The sequence below is a fragment of the Notamacropus eugenii genome, chromosome 1 (genome assembly GCF_028372415.1).
Source record: "Notamacropus eugenii isolate mMacEug1 chromosome 1, mMacEug1.pri_v2, whole genome shotgun sequence".
Lineage (NCBI taxonomy): Eukaryota > Metazoa > Chordata > Mammalia > Diprotodontia > Macropodidae > Notamacropus > Notamacropus eugenii.
This window is the reverse complement of record NC_092872.1, coordinates 104,198,080-104,223,852: the sequence shown is the minus strand read 5'-3', so window position 1 is coordinate 104,223,852 and position 25,773 is coordinate 104,198,080. Positions and strand designations below refer to the sequence as shown.

At 38.9% G+C, this 25,773-nt stretch overlaps 1 protein-coding gene across 1 annotated transcript in view; it reads left to right on the top strand.

Annotated features, from left to right (window-relative positions):
• TRPM3 (transient receptor potential cation channel subfamily M member 3) overlaps positions 1-25,773 on the top strand; it is a 457,883-nt gene that overhangs the window by 307,015 nt on the left and 125,095 nt on the right. Inside the window, exons 10-14 of the mRNA XM_072611419.1 lie at positions 5,457-5,557; positions 7,581-7,715; positions 9,106-9,156; positions 22,304-22,444; positions 24,847-24,876. Coding sequence (XP_072467520.1) covers positions 5,457-5,557; positions 7,581-7,715; positions 9,106-9,156; positions 22,304-22,444; positions 24,847-24,876 — 458 coding nt within the window. The remainder of the gene's footprint in view (positions 1-5,456; positions 5,558-7,580; positions 7,716-9,105; positions 9,157-22,303; positions 22,445-24,846; positions 24,877-25,773) is intronic.

Genomic DNA, 25,773 nt, shown 5'->3' with positions numbered 1-25,773 from the left:
AGATCAAAACTGGAGATTTCATGAGATCTGAGAGGAGCTCAGAGAGTGGCGGCATTCTTGTTATCCGACTAGAAGGATTTGATACCAGGGGACAAATGAGAGGCTGACCTGGAAAAGGGAACTGTAAATTGTCTTACTCAAAACTGCATGGCCTTCTGCACATTAAAAGCCTGGTTGTGAGTCAGCTAAGGTCCATTTGCCCAAAACCCTGTAAGTCAGGTGGTCATTGGAGCTGAAGGCAAAAACCTAGGGAAAAAGTACCTAAAAGGGTCCAAATTGGGATCCAAGAAAGCATAAGTAAAAGGCGAGGCCAGATAGAATTTCCCAAGAGAGCCAAGATCCAAGAGAGTTAAGACAAAAATGGGAAACTAGACTCTGAAGCAAAAAGTAAAATGCCTCTAAAAGCATTCAGTGATGTGCCTCTTTGTTCAATGCAATCTGCCTCCCCCAAAGCTATTGTAGCAATGGCCTGTGTTCTCCACCTGCTCCCTACTCCAGTGTCTTGGCATGTTCACTGTGTACCTCCTTATGACTCAACCATACTATTGAACCTGGGGGCTCAGTTAGTGGCTAAGGCATGTGCATTTGGAAGATGGATTTGGCAACTATGTGAAAGATGGATTGGAAAAGACTGAACTCAGGAAGATCAGCTGAGAATTTATCATATTTGAATCACAGATTGAGTTCTGGAAAGGACCTGAAAGACCACCTAGTCCAACATTCATTCTGCAGATGAGGAAACTAAGGCCCACAAGGGGCAAAGTAACTTGGCCAAGGTTACATGGTCATTAAGTGGCAGAAGTCAAATTTGAACACAGGCCTTCCAAATCCAACACTCTTCCCACCATGCTACAGAATGATGATAATATCAGTGGAAAGAAGAGAATGAAAATGAGAGATATTTCAGAAAAAGAACTTTAAGGAGATTGTGAGCAACAGCACACAAGGATCACAAGTCAAGCATTTTATTAATCTCAGACTTAAGATTCATGTAAACATGAAGCCTGTCAATACCTTACTCCCTGAAAGCACAAACAGTGGCTCTGGCATGGAGTGGGATGGATACTTAGGTTGAGAGCCCAGAAATCTAGGTTTCTGTCCTTATATCTGATTGCTGTTGCTGGGCAGTTACAGAGACCAAGTGGGAAGGAGACCATAGAGACAGTCAATAATCCAGTGGTGGGATGGGTACCCACATACCATTATCAGCTACAAAAGCACTGTGATTTAAAAAGCTTGCAAAATTGATTATGATCACAAGAGCCTTGAATACCTTGCATATCTGGTTTAGATGAAGCTAGCCAAACCCGTTATAATTAGGGGAGCCTTGCAAACTGCCTAAATGAAGTCTGCTTACACCACCTATCAGACACATAAAAACTTCCCAACAAGTTCAATCATTGAGCAGACATGGAATCACTTCTGTCAACTAGTCCTGGTATAAACATGGAGTCATTTCTTTCAACTAGTTGGTGCAACAGACAGAGCTGGGCCAGGAATCAGGAAATCCTGGGTTCAAATGTGGCCTCAGACACTTACTAGTTGTGTAACCCTGGTCAGCTTCTCTTTGCCACAGTTTCCTCCTCTGTACAATAGTGATAATAATAGCCCCTATTTCCCAAGGTGGTTGTGAGGAAAAAGGAAATGATAATACAAAACACAGTGCCTGAAATATTAGTTATTATTATTATTATTATCACCAATAGGTCAATCCTTACAAAAATTAACAAATTTTTGGATGCTGAGGAAAGATTTCTGTAGGTATTGCTGTGTATAAAGAAGAATCTAAGGAGGAAGTAATCTCAGAAGGAAAGAACTCAGGTTAAGGAAGATTGGGAGAGGTTTATTATAGGAAGTGAGGCTATCTGAGACTTAATAGATGACAGGGAATCTAGGAGGTAGTAATGAGCAGAGAATTACAGGCATGGAGGGTGGTCAACAAAAACAACTAAGGTCAAAAGATGGGAAGTCTACAAGTATATAGAATCTAGAACTGGAATATACATTAGAAAGAATACCTTCATTTCACTTAAACACTGAGGACCAGAAATGTTAAATCATTTGCTCAAGGTCATACAGGTAATAACTGTAAGAACTGGGATTTGAACTCAGATCCTTTGACTCTGAGTTCAGCCCTCTTTCTACTACTGATAAACAACATAGAACTGATGTCTTAGTAGGGTTAAATTTCCTCTTGCCTCTATTCAGTTCAACAAGTATTTGTTGAGTCTTTGAAAAGCAAGTATTTCTTAAGCATCTAGATTTTATAGGAACCTTTACAAGAGAGTCCTCTAGTAAATATAACAATAATAGCCTAGTAAATACAACGGTGTTTCCTGTGAAATAGCCATTTATCCTTTTTTTTCCAGAGTAATCTCAAAAGTTTAACCTATAGATATAGTTCTGGGCTGGGAATCAGGAAGACTCATCTTCTGGCCTCATACACTTACTAGCTGTGTGACCCTAGGCAAGTCACTTAACCTTTTCGGCCTTAGTTTTCTCATCTGTAAAATGAGCTGGAGAAAGAAATGGCAAACCACTCCAGTTTCTTTGCCACAAAAACCACAAATGGGGTCACAGAAAGAAAACCACAAATGGGGTCACAACTAAACAACCACACGTGCTTTTTGGAACACAAGAAGGGGTCATGAAGAATCGAACGTGACCAGTTATGACAACAACACAAGAGTCCAAAACAATTGGATGAAAAGTGAAAGCTGCCATCAATTTGTTGCTTGTCCACACATTGCAAATCATTCTAACCAATGTTCAGACTGAATTAATTTGAATCAATCCGGGTTTTGGCACTACTGAGGTACCATTTCTTCTAAGCCACACATACACACACAAAAGATTTTATACACGGTAACATGCTCAGTGGTCCTCTTCAAAGTTATTTCAGTGGAAGTAGCAGTCTGAACAATACATGATTTGACTAAGCTCCTGAAAAGAACAGGGCCAGCCTAGGTGGTTTATTTTCAGTCAGTATTAAATAAAGTCAGTGGACAAAGTGAGAGAGGTCTGGCCTTGGAGTCAGGAATACCTGAGCTCATTCATCTCTGGTATTTAATAACTCCGTGACCATAACTAAGTATCTTAACCTCTCAGAATTTCTTTAACTTCAGGAAACTCTCTAAAATGAGAAGTTCCAGATGAGTTGAAAACCTGGCATCGTAGTGTTCCACATACCTATGGAGTCGCAGGTTGGAACCAAAACTAAAATAGTAATTACTACTTATGAGGCTCCTGAGTTTCTCTAAGCTTTGCCTAATTTCCTTCAGGATTATGGGTTGTACTAATTGGTTTTCCATCTTACATTCTGGTTATTGTCTTTGGTGGCTATAAACCAGATAGTAGCAAGGGGAATATTAAGGTTACATCATGTCAACCTTGTTTGACTGGACCAATTAAAGGAACAAAAGAAAATTGCAGCCTTCAGATGTAACTGCTGTGAGCCCATGCTTCAAGTCGGTGACACAACATTTGTTACAGTCCTCCTCTGTTCTTTATTTATTTATTTCATGAGTCTGATTATCGATCTCTGTTAATATCTTTGGAATTAAGGCAATCATTTTCTTGATGGAAGGAGAACTCAGTGCATCATATGAACGCTCACTTCTCATTCCCTGAAATGACTTGCTGACAACATGTGGTTAAGACAAATTCGCAGAGAGAGTATAGTGTAATAAAATGGACAAAGAGCTTGACTTAGAGTCAAGAAAGTCCTGGGTTCAAATCTCATCTCCTGTATTTACTAACTGGTTGGCCATGGTCAAGTCACTTAATCTCTATGAGCCTCAGTTTACTAATCTCTGAAACAGGAATACTAAGTAACCTATATCCCAGGCTCACTGGGAAGAGCTAGGTGGTAAAATGGCTTTAAGCACTGAATCAGAAAGTCAGAATGACCTGAGTTCAAACCCTGGTTTAGTTACTTACTAGCTGTATAATCCCAGGCAAGTTATTTAACCTCAATCTATCTCAGTTGTCTGAGATAGGGATGTAAAATGGGGATGATAATAGCACCTACCTCCCAAGGTTGTTGTGAGGATAAAATGAGGTATTTATAAAGTGTTTTGCAATAAACACTTTACTAAATAAAAGTTCTCTATAAATGCTAGTCGTTATTATTATAGCAAAATGTGATAGTTGTTGTATTTTGCAAGCTTTGAAAATGGGATCTAAATATCTCTTGTAATTATTGTTCCAGTATGTGAGGATTTGGTTTTGATGACCCTATGCATAAATTCTTAACTTTTTTGTGTCATGGATTCCTCTGGCTGTCCAGTGAAGCCTGTGAACCCCATCTGAGAACAATGTTCTTAAAGCAGAAAATGAAATAGATAAAATTAAGGAAACCAATTAAATGGAATGGAATTAAATGGAATTAGATGCCATTTTTTTCCCATCCAGGTTCATGGGACCCCTGAAATCAATCCACAGATCCTTTGTGTAGATCCCAGGTTAAGAACCCCTATTGGGTATAAGAGAATTCATAGGGTCATAGATTTAGAGCTGAATGGGAACCTTGCAAGGTTGCCTAGTTCAACCTCTTAATGAAGCAGAGAACAATAATATATCCGTTTATCTACAGTTTTCTCTCTTGTAAATGGAGTTAAGAATGGCCCAACGTTTGCCTCTCTTAAACAGGATTACAAAGATCATAGATTTGGAAGGGACTTCAGAGGTCATCTAGTCCAACCTCCCCCACCCATAGCACAGATGAGAAACTGAGGTTCATAGAGATTAAACACAGTCGACACAGGCAGAACGCATCAGAGCAAGGATTTAACCTAAATCCTCTGAATTCAGAGCTAACATTGTCTCACCCACAGAAAGTACCTTTTCTTTTTTCTCTGCAGAGTCAGTGCATCATAACATAGAAAATCTATTACAAAAAACATCTTATTATTCTTGGCAGGGGAGAGAATGAATTGGATGGTATAGTGAATACAGTGCTGAATCTCATAGTCAGAAAGACATTGGATTGAATTCTACCTCTGATGCTTACTGGTCATTATTACCATGGTCATTATTTAATCTGTCATGTGGGAATGCCCGTACAAGGTATTTACCAGGCTCCATTGGGCAGCTAGGAGGCATAGTAGATAGAGTGCCAAGCCTGGAGTCAGGAAGACTCATCTTCCCGAGTTCAAATCCTGCTTCAGACACTTGCTAACTCTGTGACCCTGGACAAGCCATTTAACTCTCTCAACCTCAGTTCCTCATCTGTCAAATGATCTGAAGAAGGAAATGTCAAACCACTTCAGTATCCTTGCCAAGAAGTCCCCAAATGAAGTCACAAAGAGTCAGATGCCACTGACCACAACAATGCAATACTGAATAGAAAAGGTTTTGCAAACCTTAATTCATTATGTAAATATCAGCTGCTATTATTATTTTTGATGTATGTAACTGACATCCATTCTGTCTTCTCCTCATCTCTCCAAATGCAGGAGCTAACGCCTCAGCCCCAGACCAACTGAGTTTAGCATTAGCCTGGAACAGAGTAGACATCGCTCGAAGCCAGATCTTTATTTACGGGCAACAGTGGCCGGTATAGTATATACATCGTCATCTCATGGACATGCCCCGGATGTGGGCTTGAAGACTAATTCAAGCAGCCTCTGGAGAGGCTCAAGAAAACACTGGGCTGTTATTTGAGAACATGAGTTCTTGGTGGCAGGGGAATGTATCAGCAGTTGATTTGGCTGGCAAATGCTCCCTTTTTGGTCTTCAGGGAAAGATCTCCATCTAGTGGAAGCACACACTGAGCCTGAGCAAAACTCCTTTTTTTGTGCCAATTAATATCTGTGCCAGCCAGTTTTCAGTTTTCATCGTTTTGGTTAAAAAAAAAATCCCATTAGTGAAAATGAAGATCTGAGAGGAATTAATCGCTTGTCTTTGTTAGAGGGTAAGAGTGAGAAAGAGGTTGGCAATTTCTGGGCCCCAGGCACCCCTGTCCTACTTTATGCCTGGGTCACACAGAGGAGACTTAGAACACACACCAACATGGCAAGTGCCATCTGGCACTATGCAGCACAGCACACGGTCTTCTGTGTCTCCCAAAAGAACAGCATGAAAGGAAGCTGAGCTTTATATAACTGTTCTTGGGCTGTGTCCCTGATTGTAAGGGGGAGGAGGGGAGCATTGGAAAATTGGGCACTGGGTGTGCCATTGCAGCCTGGGTCAGAGGGAATGGGGAGGGAAGGGAAGGGGAAACAGACAGGTGACCTGAAACAAACCCTGTGCCTAGAAGCACCTTTAACACTGACCATTTCCAGGTCTATTTTTTTTAACTCTCACTTTATCAGAAAGCTTGTACTTGGGTTAATGCGAACACCTGTCTGTCCTCATCAGTCAAATTAAGTGAATGACATGGTTACTTGAGAATACAAAAGAATTTATTGGAAAACTCGAGAATTTGAGAGATTGAGAAAGGAAGGGCTTTAATAAATGGTTTCCAAGAATAATGGGTTATATTTTGTTTTGCTATATAGGGTCACCCTTGCCTCAGCTTCTTCCACCAGGGCCAACTAGTAGTCACTTGGATTTGGTTTGCTAAAACAAATATACTTCTAGGCTATTATTATATTATTTTAACCCCTGAAAGACAGTGAGGTGGAGTGGACAGAGGAGTAGCCTTGGAATCAGAAAAGCCTAAGTTCAGATCCTTTGTATGACACATATTAACTATGACCGTGGACAAATCACTTGGCCTTTTAGACTCTCCTCTTCCAGGGCAGTTTCTTAAAATTATAAGGGAAGCAGTGTAGGACAATAGAAAGAGCAATGAATTTTAGTCAGAGAACCCAGGTTCAAACCCCAGCTTTACCATTCCCTACCTTTGTGACCAAGTTTCTGACCTCAGTTTCCTCATCATTAAAATGAGGAAGCTGGGCAGGATAGTCTCTAAATTTGTGGTCCTATAAATTATGGAAAAATTGCTGATCTACGTGGGAGAAGGATTTTCCCACAGCTGTGAAATCACAAGTCTGAGCAAAAATTTAAAAAAAAAAAGTCCTGGTTGAAGTAAAAGGAATCATTAAAAATATAAGTATTCCCTCTGAAGTTCAGAAAAATGGAGGAATAGTAGAAAGAGAAGCCCCTCCAACTCTTCTGCCTCTTTCAGCACTTTGTTCACCTAGCTACCACCTAATGATAGCCATTTACCTAGGTGATACAAGAAAGCCCAGGAACAAGGAAGTAAAAGAGATGGAGGTGAGGCAGGCGAGATGCCATATTCATAGACTTTCAGGAGGTTAGAGGGTCTTCAAGTTAGAGCCAGAAGAGATCTTTAGAGGCCACTAAGTCCAACCCCCTCATTTTACAGTTGAGGAAACTAAAGTAAATGAGGGTTAGTGACTTTTCCAGGGTAACACAGCCAGTAAGTGTCTGAGGCAGGATTTGAACACAAGTCTTTCTGAGTCCAAGTCAACACTCTGGTCATTAAGCCATCAATCAGACATTACTTTTTAAGGTGGATTAAGTGGTTTCCAAAGAGCTGGCCACCTTATACCAACCAGTCAGTGATGACTTTCCAGATCAAGAGTCATCTAACCTAGTGATTTGGTTTGCAGGTGGGGTCCCTGGAGCAAGCAATGCTGGATGCCCTAGTGCTGGACAGAGTGGATTTTGTGAAATTACTCATAGAGAACGGAGTAAGCATGCATCGTTTTCTCACCATCTCCAGACTAGAGGAATTGTACAATACGGTAGGGCCAAGCTAAGGCAAATTTTTTCTCTAAGTTTCTTGTTTTGCCTCCTCTACATCTCTGTGTTGGCAAGATGCATGGCCCTTTGCACTAACCCTCTCCACTTTCAATCTTTCACGTCCTTTCTTCACCCACAATGAATATAATCTGGCCAGTTAACAACAATAATAACAAAACTAGCTAACTTTTAAAGAGCTTGTACACTAAGAGAGTTGTCCATATAAACCTTGCAAGGTAAGTGGCATGAGTATTACTATACCCATTTTACAGATGAGGAATCAGAGGCTCAGGGAGCTTGAATGACTCCCTCTAGGTTACACAGCAGGTGTCACAACTACGATCTGAACCCTTCTAATCTCAGTGTTCTTCCTACCAAGAAAAACTAAACTGAGCTAAAGAAGCTCTCACATAACATCATACAACTGCTGGGTGTTATAGTATAGCTGATCACAACTCCATCATGTGCAAACTTGAAATAGGTTGAAATCAGAACCTTAATGGAGAATTTTCTGTTATTGAAAGTGTAAAACTATACCAAGGCTTTTGGGACTTCCTGTATAATGCTTTAGAATTTGTAAATCCCTTTTATACATATTTACACATATTGTGAGGTTTGATCCTCACAACCCAGTGAGGTAGGAGCTATTGCTATCCCCATTTTACAGGTGGGGAAACTAAGGCAAACAGAGCTGAAGGAAGCATAAGTAGCTCATTCGGGGGTAAATGGTGATGAGTATTAAAAATGGGATTTGAACTGAGTTATTCTTAACTTCAAAATCTGCTTTTTGGTTTATTTGAAAGTAGGAGGGACATCTTCATAACTACAACATAGTCCATCTTTTAAAAAAAAATTGAACTGGCATCAATTGGGATCCTAATAATTCCTCAGGCAGTTGGAATCTGAAAGCATTTGGACATATGCTTTCCCATTTGAGTTGTACAACAAATCCTGGGAGGTAATAATAGGGTAGATACTATTGCCTTAATGACTTTCCTAAGGTCATTCAGCTGATTAGGAGCAGGTACTTTGAAATGAGTACAAGGTTTGAATTCAGAAGAGTGGAATCCAAATCTCAACCATGGTCCTGTGATATGATAAAAATTTGGCTTTAGCTGAATTAATCTCTTTGGGTCCTAGATTCTTTGCCATTCTTTATATTTCTAAAATTTTCTCTCATATGCAACAGGTGCTTAATAAACGTTTGTCGAATTGTAAAACCAATAGGTTGGACTCAATGACCTCTGATGTCTTTTCCACCTCTAAATCTATTGTTCTGTGACTCCAAGTCCACCTTTATTCCCTCTCAACTCCATACTGCCTCTCCATCTTGCCTTCCTGATGAGTAGCACTGCCAGATAAAAACTAGTTCATTCTTTTTGTCATTTTCAGAGACACGGACCATCCAATACTTTGTACCACTTGGTCAGGGATGTCAAAAAGGTAAGATACTTCTCAACAGCAGGTCAGAGGCTCTGCTTCGTGTCATTAGAGATGGATGAACTCTGTTTTGCATGGGCTGCCAAGTCAGAATGTACTCATATTTGCCCCCTAATACACATCCCTCCCTTCATTTCAGATTGTAATTTGTGTCCATGTTGACTGACTCCTCTGCCTACAATGCAGCAGTGATCAAGCTTCTCTCTAGATGGTTTTAGATGCTTTTCTGGATATAATGCTTTGGCTAATGGAATTGTAGGCTGTTTCATGTCATGTGGATTTATGCTGTTATCAGTATTCTTCCATATAGCCTTTACTCTTTGGGGTGCTAGTTTCCATGTTCTTGGTCTATTCATACATTTATCTTGGTTTGCTAAGCCCTAAGTCACTACCGTAGTTTCATTTCTGCTACATTAAATGTGATGCATCGTACACACATTTAGAAAGATCGTGGAAAAGTGATAATGCTTTAAAATAATTCACATTTCTATAGGATTTTAAAGTTTAAGGATCGTTTTTATTGCAATAATACCCTATGATCTAGATAAGACAAGCATTATTATCCTTATTTTGTACATAAGGAAACAGAAGTTAAATGACTTGCCCACAGTCATACAGCTAGGAAATATCTGAGCATGAGACTCAAGCCTTCTGACTTTCCATTATGCCACATTTGCAATTCAGAATCTTAAAGTTGAAAGATTCTCATTCAGCCATCTAGTTCAACCACTATTTGAAAAAGAATCTATATTACAACATACCTAATTGATCTTCAGGTCTCTGCTTGAATCATTATAGCGTTTCACATTTTTCAAAACCTTTTCACCATTGAGCCTTGCCTTGCCTCTTGTGATTGGTAGCAAATTATTATTGTCCCCATCTTACAAAAAAGAAACTAAGGAAGTAAGAGTTGGAGTGACATGGCCAACCCAACAAAGTCATAGAGTTGGAAGAGATTTTCGAGATCATTTTATGGATCAAGAAACTGAGGGCCAGAGAGGTTGTGACTCATCCAAAGTCTCATAGATAGTAAACAGCAGAGACCTAATTCAAACCCAGGTCCTCTGATTGCCAAACTGGTGCTCTTTCATTTAGTGACAGTCTCTTAATTTAGTGCTTTTTCTACCACGTCATGTTGCCTCATTAATATAGTAGATGGGGTCTGACCCCTTCTCATTATTCTGGGTGTTACTCTTCCAAAATCCCAGATTTGGAACACAACTTACTTGGCACACTTTAATTGGCAGCACTACCATGTCTTAAGGAAAACTGCCCTGAAAACCATGTGGGACTGGCTGGAGAGCAGGCCACTGGTACAGTTCATTGTGCTCACCTTACGAAACAGATTTGGTTGAAATGCACAAGAGACCTTAGGGACTCCATATACATGGTTTTGGTTGTGTGTATGTATGCACATGTGTGTGTGCAGGAAGTCTGTAGTAAAAGGCAGCTTCTTTCTGGTTCGTCTTTTGTTCTTAAAGAGGACCGATGACATCAGAAGGGTTATGCATTGACTTGCAAGTGAATTGTATTTAAATGAGGCAGGTCTATGCAAAGTCACCAGCCTCACTTTCTCCTCCAAAGTCATTGGAGTTCAGTGGCAAGACATGGCTGTGGCATACTGGATAGAAAACTGGCCTTAGAGACTCAAAGACTCAGTCAGCTTCCATCTCCAACATGCTGACTATGATCCTGAGCAAATCACCTAACTTCTTGATATTCTAGGTAGCTCCCGCACACTAATGATTTACATTTCAAAAAAAAAGAGGGGGAATACAGTCATTTAACCTGCATTGGTAGAGGAAGTTTCCCTATACCATCCATAAGTTACTTCACTTTAACAATGAAATCATATCTCTGTGTTCCTTATAGAAAGCCACAGCAGCTGGAAAGCTGATAGAGCCCATTGGTGCATACCTTGGCTTTCTGTCAAAACAGAATCTCAATGAGGTGATATTGATTGAAGCCTATATATTCATAGTCCCCAATATTGAGAATCTATATTAACTGCCCTGGGAGTTATTCTAGTCAAAATGAGAGCTTTTCTGGGGTTTTCTTTTTTTTTTTTTTTTTTTTTTTTTTTTTTTTGCCTATTAGAATATAAGCTCTTTGAGAGGAGGAATTTTTAAAAAATTTTTATTCCCCAGTACATAGTAGGCACTTAATAAATGCTTGTTGACTGATGGATTGAAAGGCCCGGCCTTTCTCTCTGAGGTAAAAGAAATGAGGGGCTTTGTGATACCCCAAAAGAGAGCTGGCACTTTAATGAGATGGGACACTAGGGTAACAACCCTGAGAAAGCTCTCTTTCCTTTGATCCTTGCTTTACTGTGGGGCCATCTTCAAATAGCAGACAATCAATCTAGGTTTACTAAAATTAAGCAGGAAGAGGGTTACAAAGGCTAACTTTTACAATATAGCTTTCAAGGACTTCAAGCAAACACCTAACTCTCTGGGTCTCAGTGTCCTCATCTGCAGAATTTGGAGGATTGACTCTAAAGCCCCTTTCTAGATCTAAATTCATGACCTTTGCCAAGATTATGGCAGGTCACACATAAATTAAAATCCATTGGAAAGGGCATATCCTTGAGCTATTGCAAGATGATAATGAAGCCTTTGGCTCCATCACCTTATTTCTGATATGTCAGCCTAAGAAATGAGAGAATAAAACCTAGAAATTTCTAAAGCAATACCCTCCTTATTGGCCTGTACCCTCAGTCATAATCAATCAAGGCCATGGTGGACTAAATGATTCCAGTGAAGTTATATCAGTAATCACTTTATTCCCCTTTCCCATATCCCAGCTTAGCTTAGCACTGTGCCCTCCCCACCACCCATGTCCCAAGTCTGACTGCTATATTTTGCTTTTGGTGGGCATTGCTGATAACCTCAGAAATATTTTCACAATTGGCCCTCCTAGACTGAGGAGTATAGAGATGCTTCAAAAAACTCTATTGTAAAACTCTGGTTCATCAATTAAGCTGCTTTGTGGGGAAGGGGGGGTGAGTTAATTATCTAGTGATTCCCTCATATCTTTTCTTCACTTCAACTGGAATACAAAGATGAGAAATATTTTCTTTTTAAGGATGATCTGCTGATTTCATATGAACCTCAAAGACTATAGAGTTGGGCAGAAGTCAAGAGGTTCTCTGCATTTGTTTAGGGATTTGGCAGAGTACATTCCAAAGGGATGAACTAAAATTGGGGGGTAGAACATTATTTATTTCTTTACAAATGTGGCTGGTAGATAGATTTCCCTTTTCTCCTTCTTCCCCCTCTTTTTGAAGTGTAAATCCTTAGTATTCTTTACTACTTCCTCCCAATCCAAGGCAATTCCCTTAAGCAAGGGGTTCCCAAACTTTTTGGTCCTTAGACCCAGTGGTTTTCCCTACACCTTCCCACACTTATTCAATAAGAAATAAATCTAGAGTTTACCATGCATATGCATATACACATAAAAATACAATTATTTTATGTAAAATACATTTTATGTAAAATACATTTTATAATTTATTTTAAATTAATTATACAATTGATTTCAATAGGACAATATGGTTATTTATCAAATATTCTCCTTGGAAAGCTTTTACTGCCCCCTGCTGGTATTCATATCACAAGTTGGGAACCCAACTGTTTAAAGCAGTCCTGCAGGAATTAAAGTTATCCACCCTTAAAATAGGAAATACATCAAAGGCAGCCCATTATCTCTGCTTTTCTGGGTCTGACATCTGCTGATCTTGTACCATTCAGGAGCATAAAGCCAACCAGAGTTTAAATTTCTCAATTTCTGGCAAGATAATCTCTCCTAAGAATGATGACAATTTCCTTTGGGGTATGCACTCAGGATGTGGGTGTAACATTGACCTCAGAGTTGGCTTGAGGCCACATTTTTTGATGATGTGACTTGTTGTGAAGCTGGAAGAATACTCTCCCACACTTAGAATTATTCATGTCTCCCTTCCTTCCCTAGGAAGGAGGTGGATCTATATGAATTTAAGTTCCTAAGCCAGAGAGTTTAGTGATGGTTTTCTGTGTGCCATTCCACACCTACACCCAGTAGAACTCTAAGAAATTTGGAAGGCTCTACTGCCTCAGAAAGCCTACCCAGTGTAGCATTTGAATGGTCCTCCATCTTGACTTTCTTAACCAGTATTCTATACATGTAGAAGCTCAAAAGCAGTTGGCAGTGTCTTTTCATCAGTGTCATCACTTTTCAGTGCCATTCCCAAAACCCAAAGGACATTGTGTATATTTATCTTTCTTCCTGTGCAGCCTCCCTCCAAGTATTACAAAGTAAATTTGACTAGTAGTAACAACTACTACTGTCTGCAACAGTGTTTACAGGGGGTACAACCCACTATTCGTTATTGTTATAGATAGATACAATTAGCATCCTGCATGAACCATGCAAATGCAATAACCTTTTTCTCAGAGAAAGCCATGGCATGAAGGACCAAGGCAATTTTCTGAAAATTTATTCATTTTGGGAGGAGAACTGGGAAAAGTTTAGCATGGCACCACCCAGTATACCAAGCTTAATACTGAGGCTTACATATCAGTTGTGAACTTACTGTTTACAGTTTGAAATGACAGTTTTATTTGATCAAAGGAAGAAAGCAACACACTTTGGTCCCAAGGACCCCCAAAGTTACAGTCCCAAACATGAGAATTCCTCCCCTCAATTTGTTTCTTCCTCCACTGTTTTGGCAGAGAGCACTGGGCCAGATGTGAGAGAGTGTCTCTTTTCTCTCCTACTTCCCACTCTCACCATGGTATTGTTCTCTTTCACTCAGCAGTAATCTTTTTTGTAGGTTTTCTCTCCATAATGGTGAAGGGAAAAAAAGATTTAAGGGTTCTTTTGTTATTATCACAACTCTAACAAGGGGGCAAAATCCACTGTTGGAATATTCTTCTGGACAAAGTTATTATTCCCCCTCCAATGTATCACAGCTTTCTAACCGGCTTTCCCCTTTGGGGGAGGACGGTTTTTTTTATGGAATGCAGGGTTGTTTCTTTTTTCCCTTTTTGTTGGCATATCCCACTTTCCCCTAGTTACCAGCCTAGCAGTTACTAGGGCATGGAAACCCTTGAATCATTATCTTTCTCCCATCTGTGGAACAGCAAGCAAGGAGAAAGGCATTTCCTCAAACTCCCTACAGTTATTTAACTGGAGGGAAATGGGAAGAAACAGGTATTTCTAATAATGGGATAGAAGAATAAATATTAGAAGAGATTTCCTTTTTTTTAACCTGAAGGACCAAGAGAGGGAACTTTTAACACATCCCAAGTCATCTAGGAAAATAGACATTCAAACTTTGCCATCCTTCTCTCTGAAATTGATCTGAATCAGATAGGAAGAGTTGCTCCCACAGTACTAGTTTCAGATTATTAACTAATTTCTATCAGTGGAATAATCTGTGGAACAGAAAAAAATAATATAGCTGTTATTAAACATCTTTTGGGAGTTTAAACCAGTGGAAACTAGCCATATTCCCAGAATTGTTTTCATGCATAAATCCATTGGATGCTCTGATGCACTCACATTAAAACCAGAGTGGCCCTAGTCTGTCTGCTTTTCTGTATACTTTTCTGTGATATGTAAGCTGGCATCTTAGTAATTGTATCCGCTCATGTGGCTCTGTATGTTTGAATTACTATTCTGTGTGTCGGATTAAATGTGCTAACATCTCCAGTCCCCTAAACCCTCTTTGCAATACCAACTTTTTCCCAAAGGAGAGCAGTTTTAAGTATTGTAGGAAGGTGGCTATGTGACACAGAGGATAGAGTGTTGGGCTTGGAATCAGGGAGATACCATTGACACTTCCTAGTCATGGGACCCCAGGCAAGTCATTTAACCTCTTGGTCTCAGGCGACCAATTGGGATTTGGCCCATACATCTTTTCAGCTATAAATACAATCTTATGGTCTTAATCATAGAGGAGCTGCAATTTGGGTTGGTTAGCTTCATTGGAAGCTATCATAAATCCCTTTATTTGCAAATCGAGATAGATTTATTACAAAGGTAATTCAGAACTCATCCATATGGAAGCTGAGTCATAGAGCTTTGAAAAATGTAAGTAAAATAAATTTCTATGGATATTAAACAAAGATGGGACTTTTTTTTCATAATTCCCTGAGTTAAATAGTTGGAGTTTCCTTAAAAAGTGTTTTAAATTAAAATATTTTAGGGATTGGTTTTCTTGGCCACAAATATGCCATGTATTCGAAACATTTTATTTTCTGGATACCCTCTTTTGTGGCATAAAAGTTTATATCCTTTCCAGACTTTTACACTGTAAAATAAAGGCACTAGCTAAATGATAAGAAACACCTCATACCCATGAGCCAATGGCTTGCTATCTGCTTTGTCTTCATTAAGAAGCTACTCTGAGGTATTCTTCCTGGGGCTTCCCAGGATTAACCTGACCCACCAAAGGAGAAATCTGACAGGTAGAGATCATTGTATACATGGAACTATGTGCTCCTTCATACCGCAAAATAGAACATTCTCCTTTTGGAGGCAACAGGGATTTAAAGGCCAAGTCTTGGGAAAAGAAGCCTAATGGAATATGGCCAGCTTTCACAGTGATAGTGGTAGTCCATTTTTTTTTTAATGAAATTTAGAGGTTCCTTTTAAGCTTGTCTTTTAGATAAATGGAACTAAATGTTATTTGGTTAAATGTACAGAGTTTTGAGATTTGAGTTCAAATCTGGCCTCAGATGTTTACTACCTGTGTGATCCTGGGCAAGGCACTTAACCTGTTTCCCTCAGTTTCCTCATCTGTAAAATGGGAATAATAATAGCATTTACTTCCCAGAGTTGCTGTGAGGATCATATGAGATGATATTTGTAAAAAGTGCTTGTCACAATGCCTGGCCCATAGAAAGTGCTATATAAATGTTTATTCCCTTCCCTCTTAAAGGGTCATTCCTAAAAATGGCATCCAGATTTTCTCTTTTAAAAACCTAACTGCAGAAGAATCTCTCAAGCTATACTGAAGTGACCCAAATTGCTCTGGGTGCCTATAACAAATGACAGCTAGAAAATACAACATTTACAAAGGGATAATACCATCTGTTTCATTTCATCATAGGCCATGAAATGGGAAACAGTAATGACCAGAAAATAGCCCTGATTTATTCCCTCCAAAGTGTTTATCAGAGAGAATCTGTTGAGTCCTGAACCATCATTCAATATTTAATTCAACAGTTTATTTGAGCACCCAACTTGTGTAAGCATCATCGTTCTTTCCCTGAAGGAGCTTGTAGACTAAGACACAAGGCCAGAGAAGCAACATACATAATGTGGTGAAAGTAGGACTGATTGGGGCATGTTGGGGAGACAATGGGAAATGTAGCCTGGCAGGGCCTCACAAAGTTTCTTGTTCATAGTACAGATATTTAGTAAATCCTTTGATTGAATTGAATGAAATGAATTGCATTGAGTTGAATTGGATGGGAAACTGTCAAAAAAATTATATTCTGAGATAATACTAGAAATGGATGGATTCTGATTGGGATGAGCCTTCAACATAAGGCAAAGCAGTGTAGACTTTCTCGTTTAGGGAGTACATTTTTTAAAAAATTTCTAACTTGAAAAAGATCTAGTTAGAATAAATTGACTGCCAAAAGCCTAGAGAGTATAACACTAGTTGGTATAATGCGGTAAACTATAATTTTTGTACTTTACTAAACAGAATGGAAGAGACTTCTAGTGACTGACAACTGAGTTCCATTATACCCCCTCTCTCCTGCTCCCTTCCCATAAAGTGAGATTAAATGGGATTCCAACAGTCTCTTCAAATCTATTCTCTTGGATTCTAATCCAGTGGCCCTCTTAGTAGAGCTCAGCAAGCCCCTTATCCCAGGAGATCTAAAGTTCTTTCCTTTAGCTAGAGAATCACTTAGTAGGTGAGAAAATGAGATTGAGAAAGTCTAGGTTTTAGCCTTTTTTATTAGTTTTATGGAATATACTTCTTCCCAAACAACTTCCATCCTTCCTAGTGGGAAATTTAAAATTCATTTTCTTTCATTTCTCTGCTGCCAAAAGCTTTTAAAAAGAAAGCACCCATTATAGGTAGAGCTAGAGTATTTAATATTTGACAAAAGTCAATTTACCTGCCCCAGGAATAACTTCAACAAAGGCTCTTGGCCCCCTTTCCTGAAAGGCCTCTCTGTCCACCCTACAGTTGTTTTTTATAGGTCACTATAAATGAAGCTCTTAGATCAGAACAATAAATAAAAAGAAATCCCACATATTCAGCTATTTTAGTTAGGTGAACATTGCCCCTCTGTGGTCATTCAGAATACGAATGCAAGAGCAGACATCTGAATTTTAGCCTCATTTCAACCATAGGAAAATCACTGGACATACAGAAATATCTAGTCCATCCTCTTGTTTCAGATCACATCTAAATCATCCTGAAGGAGATTTTTTAAAATATTATTTTCAGTGACTTCCAGGAAGGATTTCATTGCTTCCATTGGCACATATTTCACATATCTCACTGTTTGCCAAATACATATGTGTACATATATATACAAAAGTGTATAAATGTATATGGATAAACATAAATGTATATGTGTACATGGACATATCATATATGGAGAGATATGTGTGTATATGTGTGTGCGTATGTATGTGTGCTCAGTAAACAATGAGATGTGTGCCAACGGAAAGAATGAAATGTTTCCTGGTAGTCATTTAAAACAAGATTTTTTAAAATAACTCCTTCAGGTTGATTTGATATGGTCTGAAGCAGGAAGATGAACTAGGTATCTCTTTATATGTGCTTCTTCTATAGTCTGTGTGTGTGTGTGTGATATGTATATATATATCTATATATATACTATACACACACATCCGATTGCATATGTGTGCATGTACCTATGTACACATGTATACACATGTATGTATGCATTAAAAGTATATATGTGTGTATAGAATATTATCTCATAAGCAGTTTTTCATTTCTCCCTCCTCCACTCAATATTTCACCAGATGTTGCCACACCTCTGACAGCTCTCCCTTTTCAGGGCATTCCACCCACATGAATAATACCACTCAGTCTTAGTCTTCAAGTAAAGGACTGACCTTTTCAGTGGACCATTAGCGAGGGAACATTGCAGGTCCTCTTAGCAATATCTTGCCACAGGACAGGACTGTTACTATTCCACAAATGTAAATTCCCCTAAATTTCTTGTTAGAAATCAAATTGCTTTCTTACGTAAATCATATAAACTCACATTCAAACAGTGCTTGAGGATTACAATGCATTTTCTTCACACCTGGCCTGTAAGGTAGGCAGCACAAGTATTATTATCTTCATTACACATATCTAAGATTAAAGGTCTCAGGTGAAAAGATTTGCCCCAGGTGGCACAGAAAATGTCAGTACCAGGAATCTAGACCCAGTTCTCACTTGCTTCTACATCTAGCACTCTTTCTACCACACTATAATAGGTAGACACTAGGCCCCATCTTTGCCTATTTTCTGTTACATAGAATTCATGCTACTCAATGATGCAAAACCAAGACAATGTATTTATCACATCCAGATTCAGATCATTTATTAAAAGTTCCAGGGAATGGGGGTAGAGAGAGATCTGCACCTGTAATTTCTTCAGTACAAGGATTTCCTGGTATGTAAACTACCTCCAAAGATGCACTTGGCCCACTCATCTGTGACTTACAGTCTAAAAAAATTGCCGCCGGCACTAGGATGTTAAGTGACTTCTCATGGACACATTTCCGTTTAAATAATGTTGGTGTCAGAACCAATGCTTTTATGAATCATTTTGAAATATATACTCAGGGTAGAAAATGTTGTAACACACTAAATATCTCAGTTGGCACTCTACTGCCTTGGAATCTGTGATAGTCTTAACTAACCAGCTCTATACGAAATTAAGCAAGCAATGACTGCACAGGGTTGATGACTGCTTTTAGGTTTCCCTACTCTCCAATACCTCTTGACTAAGAGGGGTTAATAATGTTTAATAGATGAAACAGGAAAGTGTAGAATCATAATTGCAATCCAACTCACAAATACATGGCACTTTATAAAGTTCATTTGAGCCTTACAACCATGTGACTTATAGAGCAAAAATTATTATACCTGTTTTTCAGGATGAAGAAACTTAAGCTCAGAAAAAAGGAAAAAAAAATGTAAAAAGGCCAAGGACTTGAACCTGGTCGGATGCTCCTCTGGGAGGATAACTCCAGTACCCTTTTCCACTACCCAGCAAATTGAATAATCTGGCCTTTGAATAGTAGAGTATTAGAAATACAGGTAAAATTTGCAAAAATATGTTGCACCTTTGAAAGATCAGCAAAACAGAGATCAAAAAAGTCAATGATTTTAGAAAAAGTTTTCTCAATTTCCTTTTCTCCTCCCAAATTAGGATGTTTTGTAAGCAATAATCAAAGTAAATCATCTTTTTGATGCCAGATTAGGCTTAATGCTAGAAATCTAGGTTAATGTAGATTGCTCATTTCCCTAGACCAAGACATAATTTTGAAAAACTGAGAAAAGCAGGCAGATCAAGGGGACAAATAGGAGATGGCGTAACAATAACTAATTTTTATACATTTTAAGGTACATAGAGCACTAGCTCTGTGTAAGTAAAGTAACCCTGTAAGACAAACAATGCAAATATTGTTTTTAGATGAAGATAATGCAGCCCCCAAAGATTTAGTGATGTGCCCACAGTCAAATAACTGCATGGCATAGTGGACAGAGTACTAGATTTGGAGTTAGGAAGACCTAGATTTTCCTGTTTCCTTTGTGTGACCATTAGTAAGTCACCTAACTATTAAATGGCTCAGTTTCATCTGCCAAATGATGATATTACCTTTAGTATCAACCTCATAGGAAAGTTTTGAGACTCAGACAAAGGACATGCATCAAGTACTTTCCAAATTTTAAAGTGCTATGAGGAATGTCACTTAAGTACATTACATTACACTTACATAAGCATCAGTCACTTTGTCTATGAAATGTGCATCATAGCTTTTAATAGTCACTAACCAGTGGGACCAATAATAGGTATTATTATGCCCTCAAATTTTTTTACCCTTTATATCGTATGAACAGCAGTTTTCCCCTTAGCCCAGCTCCATCAAGTTCCCGCATACTTGCCCTTGTCCACCCCTAGAGAGAACATTAGAAAGTGTAACAGCCAGACAAGTCACCGAACAAATAGAGAAAGCAGTAGAGAGTAATAAAATCATAGCAGCCCCTTTGGCTGTGACTCCTGTCATTGGACCCAGGAGCAGAAGCAAGGAGATTTGGAGACAAAATTGCCAAGTTCAGTCCAGACTGTCAAACATGTATTTAGTGCCTCATGTCATTGGGTTAGAACAAGGTCAAAGGCTCAATCCTTGTCCATGTTAATTAAGTTCACTCTGTTCCATTTCCACAAATAGCTTCTTTAACCCTGGCCAACCAGTCCTTAAACATGTGTTCCTGGTCACCAGGGAAGTGGGTGTGAACAACTCATTGAATGCATGCCACCATCACCATTTTTTAATTCAAAGCATGTGTCATACAAATAGAGAGTATCTTTGTACACCATGTACAACCTAGACTAGCTGAGGACCCAATCATGTTTCTTTTGCCTGATTTTGAGATAAAGTAGAAAGGTCAGTGACAAGTTGGCTAGGTTCCTAACCACCCCTTACTGACATCCTCAAGCAAAGTGATTCATTAATGACAAATGTAGCACTGGCTGCAGCCTTGCTTTATTGGAGGACACAAGTTCTGTGTATTGTTCCAAACTTTGTTTTAGAAACTATGCCATGCAAATATTTATTTGGTCACTTTGAACACTGTGACACCATAGCCATCCCTTGGGGAGGAATCCTGGGATGGTAATCTTCTCATTCTGCTCAGTTAAGGAAGGGCCTGAGGAGCTCAGCTGTGTGCCTTTGAAATTCCCTGTCAGATCAGGATTTCTGACAGATGGAATAAGGCCAGCATCTAATGGAGCCAACAAGCCCTAATCTAGGAGAGAAGAAAATTTCCTTTGGCCTTGTGAATCTCCCTTTTGAAGCAGAAATAAAGAAGAAAATAAGTGAAAAAGAATAAAAGCCACTTAAGCCTTATCTAAATCTTTTGTACTTTGACATTCATCTAAGTTAAAGAGCTAAATGAGACTTCCTAGTCACCAGTCACTTATAAATATTATCCTCTGTGGGTTTAAGGATGAGAAATCTACTTGATGCTGAGAAAATTAACCATCCCACCGAAAAGTATCCCCTTTATTCTCTTCTCCCTTTTACCCCTACCTACCTCTTCTACTTCTTTAGACTTAGGCAGTCATTTTAAAAATACGATTTACCATTTCATCGTGTCATCTGAGGATACATTTTTCTGGCTTTCTCACATTCCCTCCCTTCTTTCTTGAAAAAAAGTTATCACTACTACTGATTTTTAAGTGACATTCAAGCTACAGTTATATGCCTACCCTGCAACCCCTGATGTAAGCCTTAGTTTAAAAAAATAATAACCTTCTGAGATGAATCTTTATGTAGCATGTGAAGGAATTGATGGTGCCTGGGTATCACAGACAAACAACTATCCAGAGAAGAAGGATAATGAAACTGACTCAGAGTGACTAAAATCTTCCATCTCAATGATCAGGTGAATGAGAGAAGTAGATATATTGAACTTGCTAGGGAAAGAGACAAGGCAGAGGGAGGGTTGGTTGCTATGGTAGAGGATGAAACACTCTCAGAAGAGCAGGTTGTAGTGATAGGAAGAGAGTAGAGGAGGAGGGGGTGACAGTGACCTCTAAACCATGTCTATTCCTCATGCTTCTTGTGCTGCAGTGGTGTGTTTTTCTCCCCAGTTGAAGACAATGAATCCTGCATTTTGATGTTAATTCCTGTTACTGCCAACAATTACTGCATCTTCTTATTTAACTTATGTCTTCTTTCCAAGCGAGAATATCCAGGTTTCGGTTGGATCTATTTTAAGGTGAATTAATTAACCAGCCTAATAATACATTCAAATGTTTCTTTTTTTGTTACTATTAATTTTATTGTAAAATAGTTACAGAGAATGTGGTGCAGGATCCTTAGTAAACCACCTTGTCTCTTGGATTTGTTTGTTTCCTCTTTTTTTTTTTTTAATTCATTCCTGGGCTAGGGGAACCTGCCTCCAGATTACAGGATAAGTTTGATCGACATCGGTCTTGTGATTGAATACCTGATGGGTGGAGCCTATCGCTGCAACTATACTCGAAAACGGTTCCGGACTCTCTATCACAATCTGTTTGGACCCAAGAGGGTGAGATTAACTCTCTTCTGTTCTGTATGTAATGTGATTAGGACCTTGTTGCCATCCACTAAGATGCAGAGGATTTCTCTTCCTTTGTTCTCAAAGGTGACCAGGTTGAAAGGGAACAGTTACCTTTCCCCTGAACTTCTTGGCCACTAACCCAAAGGAAACAATAAATACTTCCAAATCAGTCTGCGACCAAACGGATTTTTAATAGGACAAATTAATATCCAACTACATGCCCACAGGAAATGGGCCAAAGAACTGTGGTCAAGACTTCTGCACCCTAGTCACAATATCAAAATCAATTTACCTGTCTTGCTGCTAGTTGAAGAAAGGGGATTGTTATAGGAGCTGAGCATGTGTGCGTGCGTGTGTGAGTGTGCCTGTAGATCTGAGAATGAATGTGAACTGGTCAGACTATTGATGTTGAGATAGCACATTTATATTTACTTATATGTGGAAAGAGCTAATAGAAATATGAAGGTTAATATGGATATTGAGGACCTCACTATTTATTAAAGTTCTATTGAAGGGCACACTAAATCATTTGGGGATGCTTAGAGCATGTGACAGGTACCCATGGAAGCTAGCTTCAAATTTTGTTTCTCTTACTATCAAATTCTATTCAAGATATGTGATTCTCACTGTTTCAGCCAGAAGTATACCCATACCCCTCCAGGAGAAATATTGGAAAAATTATTAAATTTTATGCCAGAAGTTCAACATGAGTTTTAACTCTAACTCTGCCAGTAATGAATGGGCTGTGTGATTTGGGGCAAGTTATTTAATCTCTTTGGGTCTCAGTTTTCTCATTTACAAAACAAGAAGTTGGACTAAAGTCCCTTTCAACTTCAAAGTCCTGTGATGTTGTTCAATTGTTTCAGTCATGTCTGACTCTTATAACCCCCATTTGAGGTTTTCTTGGCAAAGATACTGGTTTGCCATCTCCTTCTCCAGCTCATTTTACAGATGAGGAAACTGAGAAGAACAGGGTGAAGTGACTTGCCTAGGGTCACGCACCTAATAAGTATCTAAGGCTGGACTAGAATTTAGGAAGATAAATCTTCCTGACTCCAGGCATAGCACTCTATGAACTTCACCAAAAACCTGCCCCAAATCCTATGATCCCCATGTGAAAGGATGCCACTGTGCACCGAGTTTATGCACCTCCTTCCTTTTGTCATGAAGTGGTAACCTTTGCTGACTGTGCATTCTTATAGATTAGGAAAAGAATATCTATGTCTATTTGGCATGCAAATATCCCAATGAAAAATGAAATATGTCATCAAGTATCTGGAATTCAGTGTAAATAAAACAACATCTGGGAAAAGCAGGAGTGCAGTTGATATTCCTGATGAAGACAAGAATATGGAAGCTAAATATTTCTGCTAGGTTTTGTCTGTTGCAGTTTCATTTACATGCCAATCAAAGAGAATCCTAGATTGAAGTCAGCCTCATCACCCCAGCTTTCTACATAGCTCCTATGTTTTTATTTTTATGTCAGAGTCCCAGAAATGGATTTTAGGAACACAGCTTCATAATTTTTTTATGGAAGTTATAAGGAATTTTTTTAACCCAAAATCAGGTAATCAGCAAAGGTAAACAAAAGAATTGACTTAATCTTAGCCTGAAGAGTTTTGTTGGCTTTTGTTTTTGTTGTTTTTATTTTTATTTTGTTTTTAGCTCTCTGGTCATGTGTAATCCTGATGCAAGATCTAAGATCCCAAACAATTAACTTGAGTCACATTATTTGTGACTCACTTACTGTGAGTCTGCCTTCCCAAAACCCATTCCAATGCCTCTGCTCAAAGAAAACAGCAGACAGGAGCCACAGGGGCAATGGAGAAAACTGTTAAGATGAAACTAACATTGCTCCCAAGGAGCTCTTAGATTGGTATGCAAATGAGCTAGAGGCCAGAACAAAAGCTGGAGGAAGGGTCCATATTTCTGCCTTTATTTTACCAATCTGCTTTACGTTATCTTTATCAAACTTCCAGGTATGTGGAATTTATCAGATTATAGAAATACCTGAAGAGTTGGGTTCTATTTTACTGCTAATGCAAACAGCTGGTGGTTATTAATACTGTAAAAATTAAGTGGTAGGAACAAGGGACATTATGACTTGGAAATCACAAATCTATAGACTGCTTTTCGAGAGGAGATGAAGTTTTGATCACCAGTTTTCTGAGCCTCACAAAATAAACTTCAGATATCTTCAGTAGCTTTCCTTCTATTAGAATCTTTACAAATATACCATTATATTCTCTAATAATTCTTTATTTAGTGACATAAGACCATCACATTTGGTACCATATAATTCTTTCATGTACTTACTTTAGCTACCATCAGATTTTTTCATTATTTGTGAAAAAAAATTTAAACTATTTTTCAACTCTTTCTTTTGACAGCCTAAAGCCTTGAAACTTCTAGGAATGGAAGTAAGTGTTTATTTAAAACATTAACACCTAGAATGGTAATGATGATGATGATAAATAACATTTCGATAATGCTTTAAGGTTTCCGAAGCACTTTACATTAACTCATTTGGTCCTCACAATAAGCTTAGGAGGCAAGTGTGATTATTTTCCCTATTTTCTCTATGGGGGAAATATATAGACATTAAGCCCAGGATCATAGTTGGTAAGTCTTTAAGGTGAGATTTGAACAACATTCTATCCACTGTGTGTGTCCGTCCTTTGTTGCCAAAGAAGATCATGCCATCAGAGAAATGATGACATGACTTGCACTTGACTTTGTTTTGAGTGAGGGAGTGCTGTGTGAGGTCACCAGCCTCACTTCTCCTCCAGAGCCATCTGGATCCAGTGACCAGATATTCATCAAGATGACTGGGGATGACCCAGGATGAGGCAGTTGGGGTTAAGTGACTTGCCCAAGGTCACAGCTGGTGAGTGTCCAGTGTCTGAGGTGAGATTTGAACTTAGGTCCTCCTGACTCCTGCACTAGTGCTCTGTCCACTGCACCACCCAGCTGACTAACAACAATAATGATAACTGGAGCAACATGAAAATAGTTGGGGCAGCTAGGTGGTGCCATGATGCACAGAGTGCTCATATTCCTGGGTTCAAATACAGCCCCAGAAACTTACCAACTATGTGACCCTTGGGAAGTCAATTAACCCTGTTTAACCTCAGTTTCCTCAACTATAAAATGAGATAGAGAAGGAAAGGGCAAACCAAATCTTTTCCAAGAAAACCCCAAATGGGGTCACAAAGAATCAGATATGACTGAAAAATGACTGAACAACAATTTATATAGTTGAAGGTTTGCAAAGTTGCTTTACCTATATTATCTCATTTGATCCTCAAAACAATCCT